At 43.5% G+C, this 25,945-nt stretch overlaps 1 protein-coding gene across 4 annotated transcripts in view; it reads right to left on the bottom strand.

Moving 5' to 3' along the window:
* ndc80 (NDC80 kinetochore complex component) overlaps window positions 1-25,945 on the bottom strand; it is a 100,046-nt gene that overhangs the window by 53,744 nt on the left and 20,357 nt on the right. Inside the window, exons 5-9 of one of the 4 annotated variants that reach the window (XM_052040982.1) lie at window positions 23,674-23,846; window positions 8,081-8,183; window positions 6,749-6,847; window positions 4,895-4,988; window positions 1,923-2,029 (exon numbers count right to left, since the gene is read on the bottom strand). In XM_052040982.1, the coding sequence (XP_051896942.1) occupies window positions 1,923-2,029; window positions 4,895-4,988; window positions 6,749-6,847; window positions 8,081-8,183; window positions 23,674-23,846 (576 nt within the window). The remainder of the gene's footprint in view (window positions 1-1,922; window positions 2,030-4,894; window positions 4,989-6,748; window positions 6,848-8,080; window positions 8,184-23,673; window positions 23,847-25,945) is intronic. The other 3 variants (XM_052040983.1, XM_052040981.1, XM_052040984.1) reach the window with 3 other exon arrangements.

The following is a 25,945-nucleotide window of genomic DNA, read 5'->3' as shown; positions in this document are numbered from 1 at the left end:
AATCTCAGCAGAGAAATATGCTCAATTGTCCACCAGTTCTGGGATTCTTCATTCCTGTTGAGAAACCAACTTCACCCATATAACTGATGGACAATAATAATTAAATGGACTGTTAAAAACAAATGAACTTGAGGCATTGTCCATCACTTGAACAAACACCAGTTTGGAAATCATGATTATGAATTTGTATGGTTTGGGGGAAAATGTGGACAAGACCCACAATACTATGCTTTAAGCTACTAAGATTGAGCTACAAAGGTTACCTTTGGAAAACAAGCTTCCTACTTCACATTGGACCGAATGGCCTCTGCACTCCAAATTTCTGACTCTAGTACTCATGAATTCCATGTGTTTTGCATAACAAAATCATAAAACAATAATGATTTTAATATTGGACATGCTGTCTCAACTGAAGACTTTGATTGGCTTTAAATTAAAAGTCACATTGATCCAACCTCACCAAAAGACCAAGGATCACCTGCCCTGACCCTTTATCTGAGTCTGACCTCTGGCTCCCTCCAAATCCCTCAACAGACCATTATCTCTGCCCTCAACTCCATCTGCACCAAGGCCACAAAATTCCCAATTCCAGCAAATTTCAGATCTAACCTTGCTTGTCTACTCAGCATGATTTTGTTCCCAGCTCTCTCCACAATGTTTTGAGCAATTTATAATTAGGATTTTGACCTTTATTCTATTAAGTATTTCAGTCCCAGGCTTCTCCTCCTCAACCCATCACCTGTACAACCGTCTGAAAATTTTGTCCAATTCTCTAATGAACAAATTGCCCTTCCACCTGCCTTGAATCTAAACCTTAACCAAGCAAGATTTTATCCTCAAGTTGCTCCATTCCACATGCCAGAGGAACATAAATTAGACCGTAATTACCTTCTTCTGTTACTGGATCCCTAACACAATCGAACTCCAAGAGAATTTGTGCTCCACCTTCCTACATTCCTGGTTTGAAATCGGACACCAGAAACAGCCCCAACACAATCAAAACCCAGGGCCACCATTTATTTTAAGTACAGTGCACAGCATTGTCATCTGAAAACTTCCACACACCCAGTAATTCAGCACTACCTTCCCAACTCCAGTTAAACTTAGAAACCCCAACATGCAACTTTTTGATTCCACAACACCTTCACCCATACTTCAATTCCACCCCCCCTTGCTTCCTTACCCAAAACCAGATTCCTCAGACACCTTTAACCTGTTACCCCAAAAGCACAGGACTAATCATTCAACACAATCAAAATTACATGTCATTATAATTCCCCCCTCCTGGTACACTACTTTCCTGTCAATTACCCATAATATTCCTCTGTACTCTGTTCATCAAAATACTGCTTCATAAAAGTTCAAGTTGGTGGAGGTTACTTGAAAAATTAATAAAACCAATGCTGCCTCAAGGTGGCAACATTAATCATCAAACATCCCCACCATCCGGACCATGCCATCTTCTCGTAGTTACCATCAGGCAGGAGCTACAGAAGCCTGAAGTCCCACACCACCAGGTTCAAGAACAGTTACTTCCCCTCAACCATTCGTTTCTTGAATCAACTGACACAGCCCTACAATATAGCAATGCTATAATCACTTTGCACTAAAATGGGCTGTTTTTTTTTTGCTGTAATTGTGTTTTCTTGTAAAAATTGTGTATATTTATGTTTTTCTTGGGAACGCTGCATGCCTATGATGCTGCTGCAAGTAAGTTTTTCACTGCACCTGTGCATATATATGACAATAAACTCAACTTTGACGTCAACTCTCCTATATTGATAAACGTACATTTTCTATACATTTAAAGACTGTTTATTTAATATAGTAGATTAGAATAGAGAGAATCAGATGTCTACCATATGGATTTTGCAATAAACCATAGAAATGTATAGATGATAAAAAGCACAGAAATAACTAACTGGTTCATTAAGTTTCTCTTTCTCCAGTTTCTTCAACTCTTCTGAAAGCTTCCTGTTCTCTGCAGCAACTTCTTCAAATTTAGCTTCATCCACCCCAAAATGTTGCTCTAGAAAGTACAGCAAAATGAAGTTTAAAAAAATGCAAATGCTAGAAATCTGAACTATAAACAGAAAATGCTGGAAACACTCAAAAGGTGGAAAGAGATGGACTCAACAGGTGGACAGTTTGCTGGAAACACTCAGTGGCTCATGTCATGTTTGTGGAAAGACAGTTTTGGACTTGAAATGTTTCTTTCCACAGACACGACATGAACCACTGATAGTTTCCAGCAAGTTGTCCAACAAGACAGTTTTTCAAGAAACTCTGATCGATTCTACTCAGTGCCTCAATCAATAACGACTGAGGTCCCATTTCAAAATGTACTAATGGTTTACAATTTTGATTCTGTTCAAACTTCAGCTATATTTATAGTCATGACTACTAGCAAAACTATAGCCTAATATACAATTTCTGCACTCAGATCAATGGATCATGGCACCTAGGAACTTCACAAAAAAAGCTGAGCCATTCAGATCTGTATGGAATACGAGCAATGAGACTACCCTGGATATCTGACCTGTTGCATCCATGGACAAAATGGAAAGAACACAGCCCTATTTCATCCAGCACTATATCGGCATTGACTGTACCAGATGAGAATCAACTCCAGAAACAGATTATTATACTGAAGATTCACCCACCATTTTACAAGGAGCTATAGCACTGTAGAAAGAGTCAAATCTTTAGGGGAAATGATAGGCAGAGATGTCAGCTGCATAGATAGATGGATAGATAAATAAATAAATAAAGGGGGTAGAGATAGCCCAGGAAATTATAGACCAGTGAGTCTTACTTCAGTGGTTGGTAAGTTGATGGAGAAGATCCTGAGAGACAGGATTTGTGAACATTTGGAGAGGTATAATATGATTAGGAATAGTCAACAAGGCTTTGTCAAGGTCACGTCCAGCCTTACGAACCTGAATGAATTGTTTGAGGAGGTAACTAAACACATTGATCAAAGAAGAGCAGTAGATGTAGTGTAAGTGGATTTCAGCAAGGCATTTGATAAGGTACCCCATGCAAGGCTTATTGAGAAATAAGGAGGCATGGGATCCAAGGGTGCATTGCAGTGTGGATCCAGAACTGGCTGGCTCACAGAAGGCAAAGAGTGGTTGTTGAAGGGTCGTATTCTGCATGGAGGTCGGTGACCAGTGGTGTACCTCAGGGATCTGTACTGGGACCCTTGCTCTTTGTGATTTTTATAAACGACCTGGATGAGGAAGTGGAGGGATGGGTTAGTAAGTTTGCTGATGACACAAAGGTTGGAGGTGTTGTGGATAGTGTGGAGGTTACAGCGAGACATAGATAGGATGCGAAACTGGGCTGAGAAGTGGCAGATGCAGTTCAACCCAGATAAGTGTGAAGTGGTTCACTTTGGTAGGTCAAATATGATAGCAGAATATAGTATTAATGGTAAGACCCTTGGCAGTGTGGAGGATCAGAGGGATCTTGGGGTCCGAGTCCATAGGACACTCAAAGCGGCTGCACAGGTTGACTCTGTGGTTAAGAAGGCATCTGGTGTATTGTCCTTCATCAATCGTGTGGAATTGAATTTAGGAGCCAAGAGGTAATGTTGCAGCTATATAGGACTCTGGTCAGACCCTACTTGGAGTACTGTGCTCAGTTCTGGTCACCTCACTACAGGAAGGATGTGGAAGCCATAGAAAGGGTGCACAGAAGATTTACAAGGATGTTGCCTGGATTGGGGAGCATGCCTTATGAAAACAGGTTGAGTGAACTCTGACTTTTCTCCTTGGAATGACGGAGGATGAGGGGGGACCTGATAGAGGTGTATAAGATGATGAGAGGCATTGATCGTGTGGATAGTCAGAGGCTTTTTCCCAGGGCTGAAATGGTTGCCACAAGAGGGCACGGATTCAAGGTGCTGGGGAGTAGGCATAGAGATGTCAGGGTAAGTTTTTTTTACTCAGAGAGTGGTGTGTGCATGGAATGGGCTGCCAGCGACGGTGGTGGAGGCAGATACGATAGGGCCCTTTAAGAAACTTTCGGATAGGTACATGAAACTTACAAAAATAGAGGGCTATGGGTAAGCCTAGTAAGCCACGTTCAGCACAGCTTTGTGGGCCGAAGGGTCTGAATTGTGCTGTAGGTTTTCTATGTTCTATGAATATGCCATTCATTGGCATAGAGTTTGACTGAGCCCCACAGTCAAGTCTCAGTTTCCCTCATCCTTTAAGTTATTCATTCTGCAATTTTTCATTAGTCAGTTGGAAAATAAGATTTGCAAAGAAAAAATTTGCAAAGGGTAACTGTGCCAAAAAGTGACATTTTATTTTCATGCGCAGCACAGGAGCATAGCGGTTAGCGATCAGGCCGCTGCTGCCTGTCTGTAAGGAGTTCCTGCTGCTGTAAGGAGTTTGTACGTTCTCCCCATGACTGCGTGGGTTTCCTCCGAGTGCCCCGGTTTATTCCCACATTCAAAAGACATACGGGTTATTAGGTTAACTTGTGTTTAAATGGGCGGCACAAGCTCATTGGGCCGGAAGGGCCTGTTACCCTCCTGTATAAATAACATTTAAAAAAGTTTATGCTAATGGGTAGCAGTTCTTTCAAATTTACATCAGTTTTATTTTGCTATTGATTACTTTAAACATTTATGATGAATTAATATCTAAGTATTTCTAGGGAAACTGCACTTCCTAATTTCCACAAAGATATATTTAGCAATGATATACATTTAGCAAGATATATTTTAAAATTTAAAAAAATATGCTTCACCTAAAGTTGCTTCAGGTTACCATCAGTGAGAGCTGCAGAACAAATGCCAGACATTTTCACAAGGCACAGTTCTTTGTGAGACAGGACGGAAGTTGCCAGAGGAATTCTGTTTCAGAATCAGAGACATACTCACTGAGCAAAGTTAAATTCTCCAAGTCCAAGTCTTCATGGTCATCAATGCCAGCAAGGTGACGTGAATAACACTTACTTGCATAGCTAAGAAACAGCTATATAGAAAAAAAATCAGCAAGATTACAAAAACTTTGTGAAAGCGCATTATCCAAGGAAATGGCAAACAATCTAAATGAAAGAATAAAAACACAGACCAACAATTCTGCCGCAGCTACATCTCATGACAATGTATTTTAAGTCAGCAGATATTACATCAGCAACTTATGGCATGGTTAATGCAGCAAAATATCAAAGTATGGAAACATTAACTGATTTATGCCAAACCAAAATATGGCACCCTTCCAAAGCTTCTCCACCAGCACCCATCTGAATGGCACCACACTAACTTGATTCCCTTCTAACTTACCCTTGCCCAGCAAGGAATTGGCCTTTCAGAACGATGATCTTGTTGAATGGTGCAGCAAGCATTGGGGGGGGGGGGGGGGGGGGGGGGGGGGTGGAGAGCGGGGTCAAATGGCCCACACCTGCTGTTTCCAGTGTCAGAGTCTTTCTGTGCTTGAACCACTAGCTGTGGTGTTCTCCATGGACCTATTCTTCATATTTTCATTTAACACATCTCAGAGCACTCCATCAGTCCCATTCACAAACATAATTTCACTGCAACCTATTCTCTCTTACAGGCCTATCAACTTTCCCTAATTCTCCTGCTACCCAACTACACTAGGGTATTTTACAATAGCTCCAAGCAGCAAGCCTTTGGGAAGACCAAAGCATTATTTTGGCAAAGATCAACTTTTAACAAAGACTTAGAGTCAGAGTTATACAGCACAGAAACAGGCCCACGTTCAAAATATAATTCTCAAGGTTAAAGTAATTTTATTACCTGACTTGGTATTCAAACGTAAACAACATTTTGAAACTTTGCTTTTGCAGGGTGATTTATCATAGATTTCACCTTATTTTCCAACAATTGAACATTTACCAGAAGATATAATTCCTGTTACTAAGTGGCTATTCTGCATAAGGCGAGATAAAGTTGACAAAGATAGATGAGAAGTTAAGGGCAGTCTTGGCTGAAGTTTGACTTCATTGAAGCCTTCATTTCTGGATGAAGCAAACTGAACCTGCAACCAACTTCAGTTTTATGTCAGATTACAAAAAATGTCAGCTACTCCAACCATACAATAAAACAGTACTCTCAGCATCACACTGGAGGGCCATCCTGGTTCAAGCACTAGTCTTGAAACCACAATATTCCCACTCAGTCCGTATCAGCACAGTCTAACTGGATTTAGAATGTGGGTTGTACAAGAGATGTACAAATGCAGTGAAATATCAAGTACAGAAAGAAATAAAGTTAGAAATTAAGGAATGAATTAAGAAAAAAAAACAAAACCTGAAGGAACAAGACTCTGGACTCTAGTTAATTTTCAGTGGTAGTTTTGATATTACATTGTGAAATAGTATTCAAATTTGCAATAATCAGAATTTATGACAGATTTAATGGACAAATAAGTTCTTCAAAAGCAGAGAAGCCTTGGCTGAGATGCAGTCTTTGCTAAGCTAACAGCGGAGCAACGCAACTATCAGCAACTGGTATATATTAATGCCTAACCATGCAGCTGCTTCTTGCTGTTGGTAGATCATTTATCTAAAAGTAACGTCACATATTTTAGCTTTTATCAGTACTTTGACACTAAATTTACATCTAACATCTTGGTTATAGGAACAAGACAACATGATGAGGCTATTTATAAAAAAGCCTCAAACAACTGGTAAAATGTTACCAAACTGTATTGAATTAAATTCTAAGAGGTGAAAATTGGGCAAATCGAGGTAACTAGTGATTGGTTACCCTGTTATGATGAACACCATCTTCAGTCACATTCTCCACTTCATCCCAGTCCTTTTCTGCACCAAACAGGATCTTATCTGGATCGATGGACTTGGTCAGCTGTATACAAAGTAAACATGAATAATTGTTAAGAGTCACATTTAGGCAATTTGCAGTGTCTGCAGAAGGCTCTACTTCTGCTGCTGATCAACTGCCAAAATATATTTGATAAACAAGATGCTCCATCAACCTCCACATCTTCAGACACAGGCAGCCTTTCTTTCAATTATAAGCAAGTTGGACTTGCAAGTTCCAGTTAGATAGCTTTCTTCAAACCAAAGTAAGAAATTTTTCACAACAGCTGGAATGGAAGTTGAAAAGAAAAAAAGGTGTTATGATTTATCTGAAGGTCAGCATAAGAAAAAGGAGATCCTACTATGGAGCATCACAAACTAGAAGCAAACTAAGAAGCAGTTCCTCAAAGACTTTTACCCAGTCACAACCTTAATGGTATAGTGATGAACAGACTACAAGAGTAAAAGAGAATGGTATGGGAAAGGAGTAGGTGAAGTCTAGGTGAAATAATAACCAAAAGCTAAGAAAAAACAGAGATGAGAGCAAGGTCCGAGTACACAAAAATAAAGATACAAGTGCTCAGGCAATATCGGGGTTTAAGTTGCTGTAGAACAATACAAAGTATTACCAACAAATCAGTCAAAATACAAGTAGAAATGAAGAAATAGCTCACAATTTAAAAGAGGAAATAACCTCCAGACAGAAGTTTACAAATAACTGGATGGAAGAGAAAATGCTTGGATAACTGTGCTAACTAGAACTGACAGGAGCAATAAAGGTCAGAAATAACAAGGAAATACAAACAAATTTCGTATGTACAAAATAAATGATAGGAAGGATCAGGCACAATAAAAAAAACAAATGGAAAGAGGCGGCGAGACAACTGTGCTGCAAAATCTATTTAAAGGGTTAATAATATTTTATTGAATCTAGTTGGAAAGCCTCTCCTTGGGACACAGAAGAACATGGGTAAAAATGCTACTGCTCTTTCAAAGAGTCAGGGAAGGCACAATAGGCTGAATAGAAAGGCTCTGACTTTAAGACCATGGAGATTTCAATTGTCCTCAAACAAGATGGCTGGGAGAAAGGATTTTTGTTTAAATACTTGCATGCGACCCTTTTAGTTAGCAGTTGCCTAACCAGCTCCTATTTTGTCTGTGTTTCTGACCCTGTCTAGAATGGACACAATATTCTACACTTCCACCACATAGCACCTTTTATTTGAAAGGTGCAATGGTTTTTCTTGGAAATCAACTATCAGCCATTAGAGATTCTTACCTTAACAGCATCTGTTAACCAAATTAATGCACCAAGAATCTGTGGCCAAGTGTGTGGAGCTCCAACTGTATACATTGAACTTTTTGACAATGGAAAGGGATACCTTAAATCAATTAAAATAAAGAGCCATTAATGAAAAGGGGAACAGACATCCTCATTTCTTTGATTCCCTCCTCCTTGCATCACACTATTCTCAAATACATATCCAAAATCAGTATTCAAAATGCAAAAGATCATTGAATTACTTCACCATTGTTACATACGGCAATGTAGCTAGAAACATACACAAATTTAATAAATAACATAAGCAATCTCCAGCTAAAAGCAAAAAAAAACAGATGAAGCCCATCCAAGACCAAAATCTCCTGAAGCTACAACTCCTTGTATTAGTCAGCTCCACATGCTGAAATATTCTCTCCACACACAGATGGCTTATCCCTGTCAGAATTTTGCAACTTTCAATTAGATCCCCTCATATCCATCCAAGCACTAGAGAGACAAGAGATTGCAGATGCTGGAATCCAGAGCAACACACAAAGTGTTGGAGGAACTCAACGCCTTGGGCAGCATCTATGGAGAGAAGTGGACAGTCGATGCTTCAGATCGAGAGTCAAAATCTGGACTATCAGTGAATATGAAACTACCTGCCATCACAGGAATTAGTCTGGTGAATCTTTGCTTCACTCCCTTTAGGACAACCATATTGCTTCTTGGGCAAGGTGACTAAACTGCTATAACCATTCCAGGAGTGGACTCGCTTGCTCCCATACTCATGTTATGAAAGCTAACATACCATATTATTTCTTAACAGCACCTGCACGTACTGTATGCTTTCAGTTCTGAAGAAGTGTCTTCAACCCAAAATATTAACTGGTTTCTGCCCTGATAGTTAATCTTCTAGAAACTCCATTACAACTTTCAAATATCGTCACACATGCACCATAGAACCGTAGAACAATACGGCACAATACAGGCCCTTCGGCCCACCATGTTGTGACGCCCTTCAAACCACACCTAAGACGACCTAACCTCTTCCTCCCACATACCCCTCTAACTTAAATTCCTCCATATGCTTATCTAACAATCTCTTCAACTTGTCCAATGTATCAGCCTCCACCACCACCCCAGGCAGCGCATTCCATGCACCAACCACTTTCTGGGTGAAAAACCTCCCTCTGACGTCTCCCTTCAACTTCCCACCCAATACCTTAAAGCCATGTCCTCTTGTTTTGAGCATTGGCACCCTGGGAAAGAGGTGCTGGCTGTCCACTCTATCTATTCCTCTCAATATCTTGTATACCTCTATCATGTCTCCCCTCATCCTCCTCCTCTCCAATGACAAGAGCCCTAGCTCCTTTAGTCTCTCCTCATAATCCATACTCTCTAATCCAGGCAGCATCCTGGTAAATCTCCTCTGCACCCTTTCCAACGCTTCCACATCCTTCCTACAATGAGGTGACCAGAACTGGACACAGTACTCTAAGTGTGGCCTTGCCAGAGTTCTGTAAAGCTGCATCATCACTTCGTGGCTCTTAAACTCGATCCCCCGACTTATGAAAACTAACATCCCATAAGCTTTCTTAACCACCCTATCCACCTGCGAGGCAACTTTCAGTGATCTGTGGATATGAACCCCCAGATCCCTCTGTTCTACACTGCCCAGAATCCTGCCATTTACCTTGTACTCCGCCTTACAGTTTGTCCTTCCAAAGTGTACTACCTCACACTTCTCTGGATTGAACTCCATCTGCCACTTGTCAGCCCAGCTCTGCATCTTATCAATATCCCTGTGCAAGCTTCAACAGCCCTCCACACTATCCACAAAACCACCGATCTTTGTGTCATCTGCAAACTTGCTAACCCAGCCTTCCACCCACTGCGGGACACCTAGTCACAGCCCTCCAATCCAAATGCACTCCCTCCACCACAACCCTCTGCTTTCTGCAGGCAAGCCAATTTTGAATCCACATGGCCAAGCTTCCCCAGATCCCTTGGCCTCTGACCTTCTGAAGAAACCTACCATGAGGAACCTTGTCAAACGCCTTACTAAAATCCATGTAGACCACATCCACTACACTACCCTCATCATTCTTCCTGGTCACCTCCTCAAAGAACCCTATCAGGCTTGTGAGGCAAGATCTTCCCTTCACTAAGCCATGCCGGCTGAGCCTAATCAGTCCATGTTTCTCCAAATGCTCATAGATCCTATCTCTTAGAATCCTTTCCAACAGCTTACCCACCACAGACGTAAGGCTCACCGGTCTGTAATTCCCTGGACTATCCCTACTACCTTTTTTGAATAAGGGGACAACATTCGCCACCCTCCAATCCTCCGGTACCATCCCCGTTGACAACAAGGACTCAAAGATCCTAACCAACTGTTCAGCAACCTCCTCCCTCGCCTCACGAAGCAGCCTGGGGAATATTCCGTCAGGCCCTGGGGACTTATCTGTCCTAATATTTTCTAACAACTCCAACACATCCTCTCTTAATATCTACATACTCTAGGACGTTACCCTCACCTACACTATTCTCAGCATCATCAAGACCCCTCTCCTTGGTGAATACTGAAGAGAAGTATTCATTGAGAACCTTGCCCACTTCCACAGCTTCCAGGCACATCCTCCCACCTTTGTCTTCAATCGGACCTACCTTAACCCTAGCAATCCTTCTGCTCTTTACGTACGAGAAAAAAGCCTTGGGATTCTCCTTAACCCTACTCGCCAAAGCCTTTTCATGTCCCCTTCTCACTCTCCTCAGTCTTTTCTTAAGCTCCTTCCTTGCTACTCTATATTCCTCACGAGCCCTGTCCGATCCTTTCTGCTTACACCTTATGTATGCTGCCCTCTTCTTCCTTACTAGTTGTTCCACCTCTCTCGTCATCCACGGTTCCTTCACCCTACCATTCCTTCTCTGCCTGACCGAGACAAATTTATCCCTAACATCCTGCAAAAGATCCATGAACATCGACCACATCTCCATAGTACATTTCCCTTCAAAAATGTCACCCCAATTTACACTCCCAAGTTCTCGCCTTATAGCCTCATAATTCGCCTTCCCCCAATTAAATATCTTCCTGTCCTCTTTGCTCCTATCCCTGTCCATGACAATTCTAGGGGTTATGGAGCAATGGTCACTGTCCCCCAAATGCTCACCCACCGATAGATCTGTCACCTGACCCGGTTCATTACCTAAAAACTAGATCTAATATGGCATTCTCTCCAGTCGGCCTGTCAACATACTGCGTCAGGAATCCTTCCTGGACACACTTAACAAATTGTGCCCCGTCTACACCTTTGGCACTAAGTAGGTGCTAATCAATATTTGGATAGTTGAAGTCTCCCATTATAATAACCCTGTTATTTTGCATCTCTCCAAAAACTGCCTCCCAATCTGCTCCTCAGTATCCCTACTGCTACCGGGGGGCCTATAGAATACTCCCAGGAGGGTAACTGCCCCTTTCTTATTCCTAACTTCCAACCATATTGACTCTAGAGAGGATCCTTCTACATTATCTACCCTTTCTGCACCTGTAACTGTGTCCCTGACCAGTATCGCCACTTCTCCTCCCCCTGCTCCCTATCCCTTTTAAAACACTGAAAACCAGGAATATTCAATATCCATTCCTGCCCCGATGTCAGCCATGTCTCTGTAATAGCCACAATATCGTAGTCCCATGTACTTATCCAAGCTCTCAGTTCATCTCCCTTATTCCTGATGCTTCTCGCATTCAAGTAAATGCACTTTAGCCCATCCACCTTACTACTTTTGTAGCCTGTACTCTGCTCCTCCTTCCTCAAAGCCTCTCTTCCTGTCAGATCTGACTTTTCCCCATCGCCTTCTTCCTCTGACCTACTCCTCTGGTTCCCTTCCCCTTCGCAATCTAGTTTAAACCCTCCTGAACCACCCCAGCAAACCTGGCCACAAGGATATTGGCCCCCCTCAAGTTCGGGTGTAACCTGTCCTCTCTGTACAGGTCCCACCTTCCCCAGAAGAGATCCCAATGATCCAAAAATCTAAAACCCTCCCTCTTGCACCAACTTCTCAGCCACACATTTATCTGCCATCTCCTCTTATTCCTACCTTCACTATCATGTGGCACTGGCAGCAATCCCGAGCTTGCTACCCTCGAGGTCCTATCCTTCAGCCTTCTGCCTAGCTCGCTAAGCTTACTTTTCAGGACCTCATCCCTCTTCCCACTTATGTCGTTGGTACCAACATGAACCACGACTTCTGGCTGTTCTCCCTCCCGCTCTAGAATCCTGTGGACCCGATCAGTGACATCCCGGACCCTGGCACCTGGGAGGCAACAAACCATCCGGGATTCATGCTCACTGCCACAGAACCTCCTACCTGTTTCCCTGACTATCGAGTCCCCTATCACTACCGCCTTCCTCTTCTTCTCCCTTCCCTTCTGAGCAGCAGGACCGGCCCCAGTGCCACAGACCTGGCTAGTGCTTGACTGGCTGAGTTCTTCCAGCATTTGCTTTTTTACAGATCCCAACATCTGCAGTTTTGTTTGTTTTCCATGTATGCTTTCAGTGACTGGTGTACAAGAACAAAGTCTCCGTACATCAACATCTCCCAATCTAACACAATTTAAATAATATGTCGTCTTTTTCTTTCCAAAGTGAACTAACTTCACATTCATCCACATTATATAACATTTGTAATAATTTTGCATGCTCATTCAATCTGAGTCACTTTAAAGAACGTTAAGGTGGGTGAGTCCCCAAGGCCTGGTGGGATATACCTCAGCTTATTGAGAGAGGCAAGAGATGAGATTGCTGGGGCCTTCACCAATACCTTTGCGTCCTCTCTACCCTCAGGCAAGGTCCTGGAGGACTGGCAAGTAGCTAATGTTGTTCTGTTGTTCAAGAAGGGTAATAGGGATAATCCTGGAAATTATATGCTGATGAGTCTTATGTCAGTGGCAGGGAAGCTATTGGATAGGATTCCTAGGGATAGGATCAATAGGCCACAGTTTTCCAAATCCTCAATTAGGGATAGTCAGCAAGGCTTTCTGCGGGGCAAGTCGTGTATTACTAACTCGGTTGAGTTTTGAGGAGGTGACAAAGGTGATTGATGAAGGTAGAGATGTGGATGTTGTCCACATTGATTTTAGTAAGGCATTTGACAAGGTCCCTCATGGGAGGCTCATCCAGAAGATTTAAGATGCATGGGATCCATGGTGACTTGGCCTTTTGGATTCAGAATTGGCATGCCCACAGAAGACAGAGGGTAGTGATCATGGCATTTATCCAGCTGGAGGTCCATGACTAGTGGTGTTCTACCGGGATCCGTACTGGGACCTCTGCTGTTTTGATAAATGACTTTGATGAGAACGTGGATGGGTGGGTTAGCAAGTTCGCAGATGATACAATGATTGGTGGCATTGTGGATGGTGTAGAAGATTGCCAAAGGATACAGCGGGATATAGATCAGTTGCAGATATGGACGCAGAAATGGCAGATGGAGCTTAATCCAGCCAAACGTGAGATGTTGCACTTTAGGAGATCAAATATAAAGGGACAGTACACTGTTATTGGCAAGACCATTAACAATGTTGATGTACAGAGGGACCTTGGGGTCCTTTAAAGTGGCTGCACAGGTTGATAGAGTGGTAAAGGCAGCATACAGCATGGTTCCCTTTACTAGTTGAGACATTTCATACAAGATTCAGAAAGTTATGCTGCAGCTTCATAAAACTCTGGCTAGGCCGCATCTGGAATATTGCATTCAATTCTGGTCGCCCCATTACAGGAAGGATGTAGAAGCTTTGGAGGGTGCAGAAGAGGTTTACCAGGATGCTGCCTGGATTAGAGGGCATGTGCTATGAGCAGAGGTTGGACAAACTTGGGTTGTTTTCTCTGGAGCGGCAGAGGTTGAGGGAGACCTGATGGAGGTTTATAAGATTATGAGAGGCATAGATAAGAGTACTCAGCTGGTTTCTTTTTCCCAGGGTCAAAGTATCTAATTCAGGAGGGCATGCATTCAAGATGAGAGGAGATAAGTTCCAGGGAGAACTGTGGGGCAAGTTTTTTTTAAAATAAGCAGAGTGGTGGATGCCTGGAATGCACTGCCAGCAGTGGTAGTGGAAGCACATACGATACAGGTGTTTAAAAGACTCTTAAACAGGCACATAAATGTGCAGAGAATGGAGGGTTATGGACATTGTGTAGGCAGAAGGGATTAATTTAGTTAGGCATTTAATTAGTTCAGCACAATATCTGGGCTGAAGGGTCTATTCCTGTGCTGTACTGTTCTATCATCTGTGTTCTAAAGCTTCTTTGCATCCTTCTCACAATTCATGATCCCACCATCTGGCAGGTCAGATGGCAGCCTTCAAAATATATTGTTCACTCCTCCAACACATTGATGTATACTATGAATAATTGAGGCTGATACCTCACTGGCTAATACCTGAAAAAGATCCAGCAATACCAATGGAATGAGCTACCAGAGGAAGCTGTAGAGGTGGGTACAATTACAACATTTAAAAGACATTTAGATAGGTACACAGATAGGAAAGGTTTAGAGAGATATAGGCCCAACTCAGACAAACTGGACAACTTGGTCAGTATCAACGACTTAGGCTGAAGGTCAAATTTCTTAGCTGTATAACTGGGTTAAAGTGTGTAAGGCACAGCAATAATTTGCAATATTTTAGATCATGCCTTTGTAATTTCATGCAACATTATGTGTAACATTATTCATAGTATTTTTAGAAAGTTAGATCGCATGGTATCCAGGGAGAGTTAGCTAATAAGATACACAACTGGCTTGATGGTAGGAAGCAGAGGGAAGGTTGTTTATTGGACTGGAGGCATGACTAGTTGTGTTCCCGGGGTTAGTGCTGGGCCCATTGCTATTCGTCATCTCTATCAATGATTTGGATGAGAATGTACAAGGCATGATTAGCAAGTTTGCAGATGACAACAAAATAGGTGGTTTCGTTTGCAGTGAAGATGGCTATAGGATTTATGTAGGGATCTTCATCAGCTAGGCTGAGGAATGACAAATGGAGTTTAATTCAGGTAAGTGCAAGGTGTTGCACTTCAGAAGGCTAAAAAGTAGGACTTTTACAGTGAACAGTAGGGCCCTGGGGAGTGTCATAGAACAGAGGGACCTAGGTGTGCAAGCACATGGTTCCCTGAAAGTGGTGTCACAGGTAGACAGGGTGAAGGAGGCATTTGGCACACTGGCTTCATCAGTCAGGGCATTGAGTATAGAAGTTGCTTGCAGTTGTACAAGACCTTGGTGAGGCTGCACTTGGAATATTGTGTTCAGTTTTGGTCACCCTGCTATAGGAAAGATGCCTTTAAGCTGGAAAGAGCGCAGAGGAGATTTACATAGAGGCTGCCAGGACTCGAGGGACTGGAGTTATGGAGAGAGAGGCTGAGACTTTATTCATTGGAGGGGTGATCTTATAGAGGTGTATAAAATTGTGAAGGGTGTAGAATGGGTGAATCCACAGTCTTTTTCACCTAGAGTCCAGGATCCAAGGGACTTAGAATAAAAGGATGTCGCTTTAAAATTGAGACAAGGAGGAATTTCTTCAGCCAGAGGGTGGTGAATCTGTGGAATTCGTTGCCACAGAGGGCTGTGGAGGCCAAGTCATTGGGTGATTTAAGGCAGAGATTGATAGGTTCTTGATAGGTAAGGCAGTTTAAGGGTTACAGGGAGAATGGAGTTTAAAACAAAATCAGCCATGATTGAATGGCAGAGCAGACTCAGTGGGCTGAATGGTCTAAATTCTGCTCCTATATCTTATGGTTGGGGAATCAAGAACTAGAGACATAGGTTTAGGGTGAGAGGAGGGAGATTTAACAGGACCCCGAGGGGCAACTTTTTACTCAGAGGGTGGCTCTGAGAATGAGCTGCCTGAAGAAGTGGCTGAGGTGGGTACATTAACAATATTTAAAAAAAAACACTTGGACAGGTACAAGGAGAGGAAAGGGATATGGGCCAAATGGGACAAGATGGGAACCGTGGTCGGCATGGACCAGATGAGCCGAAGGCATGTTTCTGTGCTGTATGACTCTATATTATTTTATGTGTGGCATTTGGTTGGGTTTTAATAAGCTGTTTCATAGAGTTCCAAGTTGTGCTGCTCTGTGAGCTTTCTCTGAATTTCCCCATCCAGACAGGTTCAAAATGAACTCCAATAAAATAGCAGAATACCTACACACTTGGCAGCCAAAGTGTGGCACTGAAAAAATGGAAAACATAGTGGAGAATATACTTGTGTGAAGGATAACTATTGAAGAAATGTTTATGCACCACAGCAGCTAATCCTATCAAGATGGAAAATTGGGAAAAGACATCTGGGGCAAAAAAAATGGAATAAATGTATGTGGCTGTTGGCATATTAGCAGAGAACATAAGAAAATAGTAATAGAGGAGAGGAAGGGAAGAGATAAAAAGTGTAGTTACTTAGGAGCTCAAGTCATTGAATTACAACAGTGTGCAAACTTAAATGAGGCACTGGATGAAGAAAGGGAAAGAAAAGTAATCAGATATTTAACGAGTGTAACCTTCCAGGTGCTGAGAGAGTAGAAAAAAAAACTGGAGCACATGCTGATCATTCAGTACAAGGGGGAAGAGTTTGAATGCCTACAGAAGTTATAGAAAAGTGTAGAGGCTGTGGAGGAAGGGAATGTATTAAACACATGGTGTTCAAGGCTAGAGAAGAAAGCTGTGGAAGGCAAATGAAGAAATTGTAGCACAGAGCGAGGAGTAATGTGTCCAGTTAGGCACACTAAACCAGCTCCTGTAGATGGGGGAGACCTGGTGGCATCAATGTACGACAAAGCTTCTACTTCCTCACAATCAAGGGAAACTGCAAGATCTGGGAGATGTGGAAGGTCACCTTCTGTGATTAGAAACAATAGTTGCAATACAGGGCTTTGATGAGGCTAAGAACAAAGTGTCTGCTTTTTAGTTTAGATCAGGCAGTATTGGCTAGAATACCCCAAGACGTTAAATGTGCCCGACCTGAAGAACTTAAGATGATAACAAGTGACATGTTAAGGAAGCTTGAGAGCATGGGAAAGGTGATCTCTAAAAACTCTGGTACAAATGGTCCAGGGGAAGGAGAAATACCCAGAGCATTTGCCAATAGATTATGGCCTATTCACAATGAAATAGAAAGAGTATTTGACCAATGTCAATTGACTGAAGACAATTCTTTGCCGATGGAGAGGAACCACGCTCTGCCCACACAGAGCCTTTCACTAACACAGCCATGTCAGGATTTGACTCGACATTGCTCCGGTGTTACAGAACTTGATGGCCAATGAAACAACCAATTAACCTAAGTTTTAGAAAGGAGTCAGTCAGTTAGGCTCAGGTAAATGCAACTCCATCCAGGGAGGGGGTAGAGGGGTACCAGAGCTGAAACCCTCCGAGCAACGATGGGGCCATAACAGCCAGCCACCAGTGCCCACTCAGCTAGGAAGGCCATAGAAGACTGACAGTGGATTTGTTTGTAGGAGAGAAAGGGAAATATTTGGTGGATACAGGGGTGTCCCATACAGGGGATCCACAGGTCTATCTGGTCTAGTGTTAAACCCTTTGCTTTGGGAGATTTGTAGGAAAAATACTGGCTAGCACGGTGGCAAAACCTCTCTATAGAACATAGAATGGTACAGCACAGGAACAGGCCCACGATGTTGTGCCAAACTAATTAATCTAGGAATTAAATGCTTAACTAAACTATGCCATTCTGCCTACACTGTGTCCATATCCCTCCATTCTCTGCACATTCATGTGCCTATCTAAGAGCCTCTTGAGCACCTCTATCATATTTGCCTCCACCACCACCTACCCCTGGCAGCACATTCCAGGCACCCACCACTCTGTAAAAAAAAACTTGCCATGCACGTCTTCTTTGAACTTTCCCCCCCTCTCACCTTAAATGCATGCCCTCTAGTATTAGGCAGTTCGACCCTGGGAAAAAAATACCAGCTCTACATATAGGAGGAAATCATAGGGCCATTGACCATAATCTGGATCTCAGTAGAAATTAGGAGTAGGCTACCTGGCCCCACAAGCCTGCCCCACCATTCAATAAAGTCACGGCTGATACACCCCAGGCCACAACTCCTGCGTCAGATCCCCACAGCTCTCAAGTATTTAATGCCTCCACATTAAATACTTACATGGTTGAGCCTCTACAAATGAGTGAAGTAGAGAATTCCAGGAAGGAAACTTTGTTTACCTTGTTTCCAACTGAGAGGCTTATCTTGAAATTATGTCTACTTGTTGGAGACTCGCCCACTAGGAATAACATCTCAATATCTACCCTGTCATGTCCCCTTATGATTTTAAGGATCTCACACCTTATTCTTCTAAGCTCAACTTGACCCAACCTGTTTAGCCTCCTTTGAGAGGGCACTTCCCTCATCCCAGGAATTAACCTGGTGAATCTCCTTTGGACTGTCTCCACTACTACTGTGTCCTTCCTTGGGTAAGGGGACCAAAGCTAGTGTAGTATTCCAGATATGCGTGACGTCAGCAGGTAAGGCACAGGCAGTTTAAAAAGCAAACTGCCATATCCAGCGGGCAGTGGAGTGAGACGGAGCAGAGTGTTTTGGGCTTTGGCTCAAGGGGCTTTGGCGTAAAGGGGCGAGGAAAGGGAGGTGACTCGAGGAAAGGAAGGGGTATCAGTGCGGTTTCCTGCACTCAGTGTCAGATGTGGGAGTTCCCGGAGTCTCCCTGCCTCCAGGAAGGCTACATCTGCACCAGGTGTGTCGAGCTGCAGCTCCTGAGGGACCATGTTAGGGAACTGGAGATGCAGCTCGATGACCTTCGTCTGGTCAGGGAGAATGAGGAGGTGATAGAAAGGAGTTATAGGCAGGTGGTCACACCGGGGCCGTGGGAGTCAGGCAAGTGGGTCACAGTCAGGAGGGGGAAGGGGAAGAGTCAGGTACCAGAGAGTACCCCTGTGACTGTACCCCTTGACAATAAGTACTCCTGCTTGAGTGCTGTTTGGGGAGACAGCCTACCTGGGGGAAGCAACAGTGGCAGAGTCCAGCCCTGTGGCTCAGGAGGGTAGGGAAGGAGACAGGAGGGCAGGGAAGGAGAGAGGAGGGCACTAGTGATGGGGAACTCTATAGTTAGGTGGGCAGACAAGCAATTCTATGGACGCAGGAAAGAAACTCAGAAAGTAGTTTGCCTCCCAGGTGCCAGGGTCCAGGATGTTTCAGATCGCGTCCAAGATATCCTGAAGGGGGAGGGAGAACAGCCAGAGGTCGTGGTACATATTGGTACCAACGACATAGGTAGGGAAAGGAATGAGGTCCTGAAAAAAGACTATAGAGAATTAGGAAGGAAGGGTGAGAAGCAGGACCTCAAAGGTAGTGATTTCCAGATTACTGCCTGTGCTAAGTGACAGTGGGTATAGGAACAGAATGAGGAGGAGGTTAAATGAGTGGCTGAGGGATTGGAGTAAGGAGCAGGGATTCAGATTTCTGGATCATTGGGGGCCCTTTTGGGGCAGGTATGACCTGTTCAAAGAGGACAGGTTGCACTTGACTCCCAGGGGGACCAATATCCTGGTGGGGAGATTTGCTAAGGCTACTGGGGAGGGTTTAAACTAGAATTGTTGGGGTGGGGGGAGGTGGGGGGGGATCCAAACTGGAGAGACTGGGAAAGAGGTGTTTGGCTCTCAAATAGAGAAAGCCAGTAGTAGGTATGATAGGCAGGTGATAGAGAAGGGACATGCTCAAACAGGTTTGAGATGTGTCTATTTTAACGCAAGGAGTATTGTGAACAAGACGGATGAGCTTAGAGCTTGGATCAATACTTGGAGGTGTGATGTGGTGGCCATTACGGAGACTTGGATGGCTCAGGGACTGGAATGGTTGCTTCAAGTGCTGGGTTTTAGATGTTTCAGAAAGGACAGGGAGGGAGGTAAAAGAGGTGGGGAAATGGCACTATTGATCAGAGATAGCGTCACGGCTGCGGAAAAGGTGGACGTCGTGGAGGGACTGTCTACGGAGTCTCTGTGGGTGGAGGTTAGGAACAGGAAGGGGTCAATAACTTTACTGGGTGTTTTTTCATAGGCCGCCCAATAGTAACAGGGATATTGAGGAGCAGATAGGGAAGTAGATCCTAGAAAGGTGTGAGAATAACAGAGTTGTTGTGATGGGGGATTTTAATTTCCCAAACATCGATTGGCATCTCCAGACAGTGAGGGGTTTAGATGGGGAGGAGTTTGTTAAGTGTGTTCAGGAAGGATTCTTGACACAATATGTAGATAGGCCTACAAGAGGAGAGGCTGTGCTTGATTTTATATTGGGAAATGAACCTGGTCAGGTGTCAGATCTCTCAGTGGGTGAACATTTTGGTGATAGTGATCATAATTCTCTCTCCTTTACGTTAGCATTGGAGAGAGATAGGAACAGACAGACTAGAAAGGCATTTACTTGGAGTAAAAGGGATTATGAGGCGCTCAGGCAGGAAATTGGAAGATTAAATTGGGAGTAGATGTTCTCAGGGAAAAGTACGGAAGAAATGTGGCAGATATTCAGGGATATTTGTGTGGTGTTCTGCATAGGCATGTTCCAATGAGACAAGGGAGTCACGAGAGGATACAGGAACCGTGGTGCACAAAGGCTATAATAAATCTAGTCAAAAGGAAAAGAAAAGCTTACAAAAGGTACGGAGAGCTAGGTAATGTTAGAGATCTGGAAGAGTATAAGGCAAATAGGAAGGAGATTAGGAGAGTTAGAAGGGGGCATGAGAAGGCCTTGGCTGGCAGGATTAAGGAAAACCCCAAGGCATTCTACAAGTATGTGAAGAGCAAGAGGATAAGATGCGAAAGAATAGGGCCTATCAAGTGCAGCAGTGGGAAAGTGTGTATGGATCCGGAAGAAATGGCAGAGGTACTTAATGAATACTTTACGTCAATATTCACTATGGAAAAAGATCTGGGGGATTGTAGTGGGGAGTTGCAGCGGGCTGAAAGCTTGAGCACGTAGATATTAGGAAAGAGGAGGTGCTGAAACTTTTGGAAAGCATCAAGTTGGATAAGTCACCGGGACCAGATGAGATGTACCCCAGGCTGCTGTGGGAGGCGAGGGAAGAGATTGCGGAGCCTCTGACGATGATCTTTGCATCGGCGAGGGAAACAGGAGAGGTTCCGGAAGATTGGAGGGTTGTGGATGTTGTTCCCTTATTCAAGAAAAGGAGTAGGGATAGCCCAGGGAATTATAGACCAGTGAGTCTCACCTCAGTGGTTGGTAAGCTAATGGAAAAGATCCTGAGAGGCAGGATTTATGAACATTTGGTGAGGTATAATATGATTAGGAATAGTTGGCATGGCTTTGTCAAGGGCAGGTCCTTCCTTACGAGCCTGATTGAATTTTTTGAGGAGGTGACTAAACACATTGATGAAGGGAGAGCAGTAGATGTACTGTATATGGATTTCAGCAAAGCCTTTGATAAGGTACCCCATGCAAGGCTTATTGAGAAGGTAAGGAGGCATGGGATCCAAGGGTGCATTGCAGTGTGGATCCAGAACTGGCTGGCCCACAGAAGGCAAAGAGTGATTGTTGAAGGGTCGTATTCTGAGTGGAGGTCGGTGACCAGTGGTGTACCTCAGGGATCTGTACTGGGACCCTTGCTCTTTGTTATTTTTTATAAACGACCTGGATGTGGAAATGGAGGGGTGGGTTAGTAAGTTTGCAGATGACACAAAGGTTGGGGGTGTTGTGGATAGTTTGGAGGGCTGTCAGAGGTTACAGAGGGACATAGATAGGATGCAAAGTTGGGCTGAGAAGTGGCAGATGCAGTTCAACCCAGATAAGTGCGAAGTGGTTCATTTTAGTAGGTCAAATATGATGGCAGAATATAGTCTTAATGGTAGGACTCTTGGCAGTGTGGAGGATCAGAGGGATCTTGGGGTCCGAGTCCATAGGACGCTCAAAGCAGCTGCATAGGTTGACTCTGTGGTTAAGAAGGCATATGGTGTATTGTCGTTCATCAATCGGGGAATTGAATTTAGGAGCCGTGAGGTATTATTGCAGCTATATAGGTCCCTGGTCAGACCCTACTTGGAGTACTATGCTCAGTTCTGGTCGCCTCACTACAGGAAGGATGTGGAAGCCATAGAAAGGGTACAGAGGAGATTTACTAGGCTGCTGCCTGGAATGTGGAGCATGCCTTATGAAAGTAGGTTGAGGGAACTCGGTCTTTTCTCCTTGGAGCGACAGAGGATGAGGGGGGACCTGATAGAGGTATATAAGACGATGAAAGGTATTCATCGGGTAGGTAGTTAGAGGCTTTTCCCCAGGGCTGAAATGGTGGCCACAAGAGGACATAGGTTTAAGGTGCTGGGGAGTAGGTATAGGGGAGATGTCAGGGGTCAGTTTTTTACTCAGAGAGTGGTGAGTGCGTGGAATGGGCTGCCAGCAACGGTGGTGGAGGCGGATACGATAGGGTCTTTTAAGCGACTGTTGGATAGGTACATGGAGCTGAGAAAAATAGAGGGCTATGGGTAAGCCTAGTAATTTCTAGGGTAGGGATATGTTCGGCACAGCTTTGTGGGCCAAAGGGCCTGAATTGTGCTGTAGTTTTTCTATGTTTTCTATGTCTATCTGGCCTCATCAACACCCTACGCAATTGAAACAAGACATTCCTATTTCTAAACTCCAATCCCATTGCAATAAAGACCAATATGACATTTGCTTTCTTAACTACTTGCTGCACCTGCCTGCTAACTTTCAGTGATTCATACACAAGAACACAGATCCCTCTGTACTTCATCCATTTGCAGTCTCTTTCAAGTTAAATAATAATGTGTTTTGATTGTTCTTACAGAATGCATGACCACACACTTTCCCACATTTAACTCCATTTGCCAATTTTTTTGCACACTCATTCAAACTATCTACAGTATATCCCACTGGAGAATCACAATATCTCCATTGCAACATGCCCTCCCACTTAATTTTGTTTAATTGGCAACGGTAAATTCCTCCTGATGTTGGGGAATGGTAGAAAATGCAGAGCTAGGGATGAGGATGTGGGGGGGGGGGGGCGGGGGGGGGGGGTGTGGAGAACAAAAAGTGCAGATAAGTGTTTGATGGTCAGTGTGGACTTGGTGAGCTGAGGGGCCTACTTCCATACTGTATGACTCTATTATTCCCTTTGATAAATTTGGCAGGCAATTTGTCCAGAGCAACATTTCACAACATTTCACAACAGCAAATGAACTAACTAATCAGGTAACTACAGATTTTCGGTAGCCCTGAGGATGGACAGTTATCTCAAAGAGCACTTTCTTCTTCGAAAAGTCAAATTGGATGTTGATCTGAGCCACTACCGTAAGCAAAGTGACTTCACATCGTGCAAAAGATGAAAAATCTTCAACTCAACAGGTCATCCCTCTGTAATCCTCTACCAATGTTACCTGACCCAAGCTTCCGCCGACAGCCTCTGCTGTTATTCCGGTGTTGAGAGAATGCCACATCATCATTCCAAATCACCTTGCAGCTCAAGTGAAAATATACCAAGAATAGTCAGGCTAACACTTGTGCGAAAATATGTATTAATAATAAAAATAATAATAATTTTTTTAAGCTTACCCAAGAGATTTGAAGATTCTAGGGATTTCTTCCTCAAACTTTGAATCAGGTAGTTGATAAGATGGATCAATCAAGTTATACACAAAGGAGAAAATCTTCAGAAATTCCTTAGATGTGGGTGACTGCAAACTCTTTATCGAAATAGATTGTGGATAACCATTGTCCCCTAGAAACTTGAACATTTAGTTTTTGTTTTAAATTCCCAAATCAGAGAAACAAACATTCAATAATCCCAACCACCATGTACTATTTTTCCCCAATTGTCCTCATTGCACACTTTTGTTCTGGTGTTATCCGTAAAAACTGGGCTGCCAATTAACCATTGTTAAAGTGCATTACTAAAGAAAAAATATATTTTTCAACACAGAACAGTACAGCACAGGAACAGGCCCATCAGCCCACGATGCTGTGCCGAAATAATTAAACCAGTAATTAAATGTCTAACAAAACAAATCCCTTCTGCCAACACAATATCCATATCCCTCCATTCTCTGTACTTTCATGTACTTATCTAACAGCCTCTTAAACGCCTCTATCATATTTGCCTCCAGTACCACCCTAGCAACACATTCCAGGCACCCACCACTGTATAAAACAAAACAGCCCCACACATCTCCTTTGAACTTACCCCCTCTTACCTTAAATTAATGTCCTCTAGTATTGGACATTTTGACCCTGGGAAAAAGATACCAGACGTCTGTTAACATCCCTCAAACTTATAAACTTCTTACAGGTCTCCCCTCAGCCTCCGCCACTCCAGAGAAAACAACTCAAGTTTATCCAACCTCTTCTTTATGACACATCCTCTCTAATCCAGGCAGCATCCTGGTAAACTTCTTCTGCACCCTCTGCATGGCCTCCACATCCTTCCTATAATGGGCCAACTAGAATTGAATGCAATACTCAGGATGCAGCCTAACTGGTTTTATAAAGCTACGATGTAACTTCCCAACTCTTGAACTCAATGCCTCAGCTAATAAAAGGTAAGCATGCCAAACACCTTCTTTACCACGCTATCAACCTGTGCAGCCACTTTCAGGGAGCTATGGAGTTGGACAAGATCCCTCTGTACATCACTGTTAAGGGTCCCGCCATTAACTGTCTACTGTCCCTTTACATTTGATCTCCCAAAGTGCAACACCTCTTACTTGGCCGGATTAAACTCCATCTGCCATTTCTCCACCAATATGTACAATTGATCCCCCTGTATCCTTTGGCAATCTTCTATACTATCCACAACACCACCAATCTTTGTATCCTCTGCAAACTTCCTATCCTACCCATCCACATTTTTGTCCAAGTTATTTATATACATCACAAACAGATTTCCCAGTACGGATCCCCGCAGAACACTACTAGTTACGGACCTCCAGCGTCAACCACTACCCTCTCTGTAATATGGGCAAGCCAATTCTGAATCCAAATGGCCAAGTCACTGTGGATCCTATGAATCTTAAAAATAGGGAGAGGTTAAGGAGACTGGGACTTTGGAGTGCAGGAGAATGAGAATATTATGGAGGTGTATAAAATCATAAGGGGCATAGACACAGAACATGCACAGTCTTTTTCTCAGTGTTGTGGAATCAAGAACTCGAGGCCACAGGTTTTATGAGAGATTGGAGATTTAGACCTGAGGGGCAACTTTTTCTACCCAGAAGGTGGTGTGTATATGGAATGAGCTGCCAGAGGAATTGGCACGTACATTAACAATATTTAAAAGACTCTTGGACAGGTATGTGGATAGGAAAGGTTTAGAGGGATACAGGCCAAACACTGGTAAACGGGACCACCTTAGATGGGAATCTTGGTTGGCATGGACCAGTTGGGCCAAAGGGCCTGGTTCCATGCTATATGACTTCTTGATTCTCCTTATAGCTACTACCCTCTAATCCAGGCAGCATCCTGGTAAATCTTTTGCACTCTCTCCAAAGCCCCCACATCCTTCTGTATGCAAAGTGCAGCCTAACCAAAGTGTTTTACAACTGCATCACAACTTCCTGACTCTTACACTCTGTGCCCCTAGCGATGAAGGCAAGCACGCCAGACACCTTCTTTACCACTGTATCTACTTATGTTGCCACTTTCAGGGAGGTGTGGACTGGGACGCAAAGATCCCTCTGTACATCAATGTTGTTCAGGCTCCTGCCATTAACTGTACACTTTTCCCCTTATTCAACCTCCCAAGGTGCAATTTCTCACACTTGCCCAGATAAAACTCCATCTGCCATTTCTCGGCCCATAACTGCAAGTGATCTGTATGACCAACCTCCTG

The sequence above is a fragment of the Pristis pectinata genome, chromosome 29 (genome assembly GCF_009764475.1).
Source record: "Pristis pectinata isolate sPriPec2 chromosome 29, sPriPec2.1.pri, whole genome shotgun sequence".
In the NCBI taxonomy this organism is placed as follows: domain Eukaryota; kingdom Metazoa; phylum Chordata; class Chondrichthyes; order Rhinopristiformes; family Pristidae; genus Pristis; species Pristis pectinata.
This window is presented reverse-complemented; position numbering and strand designations above follow the sequence as displayed.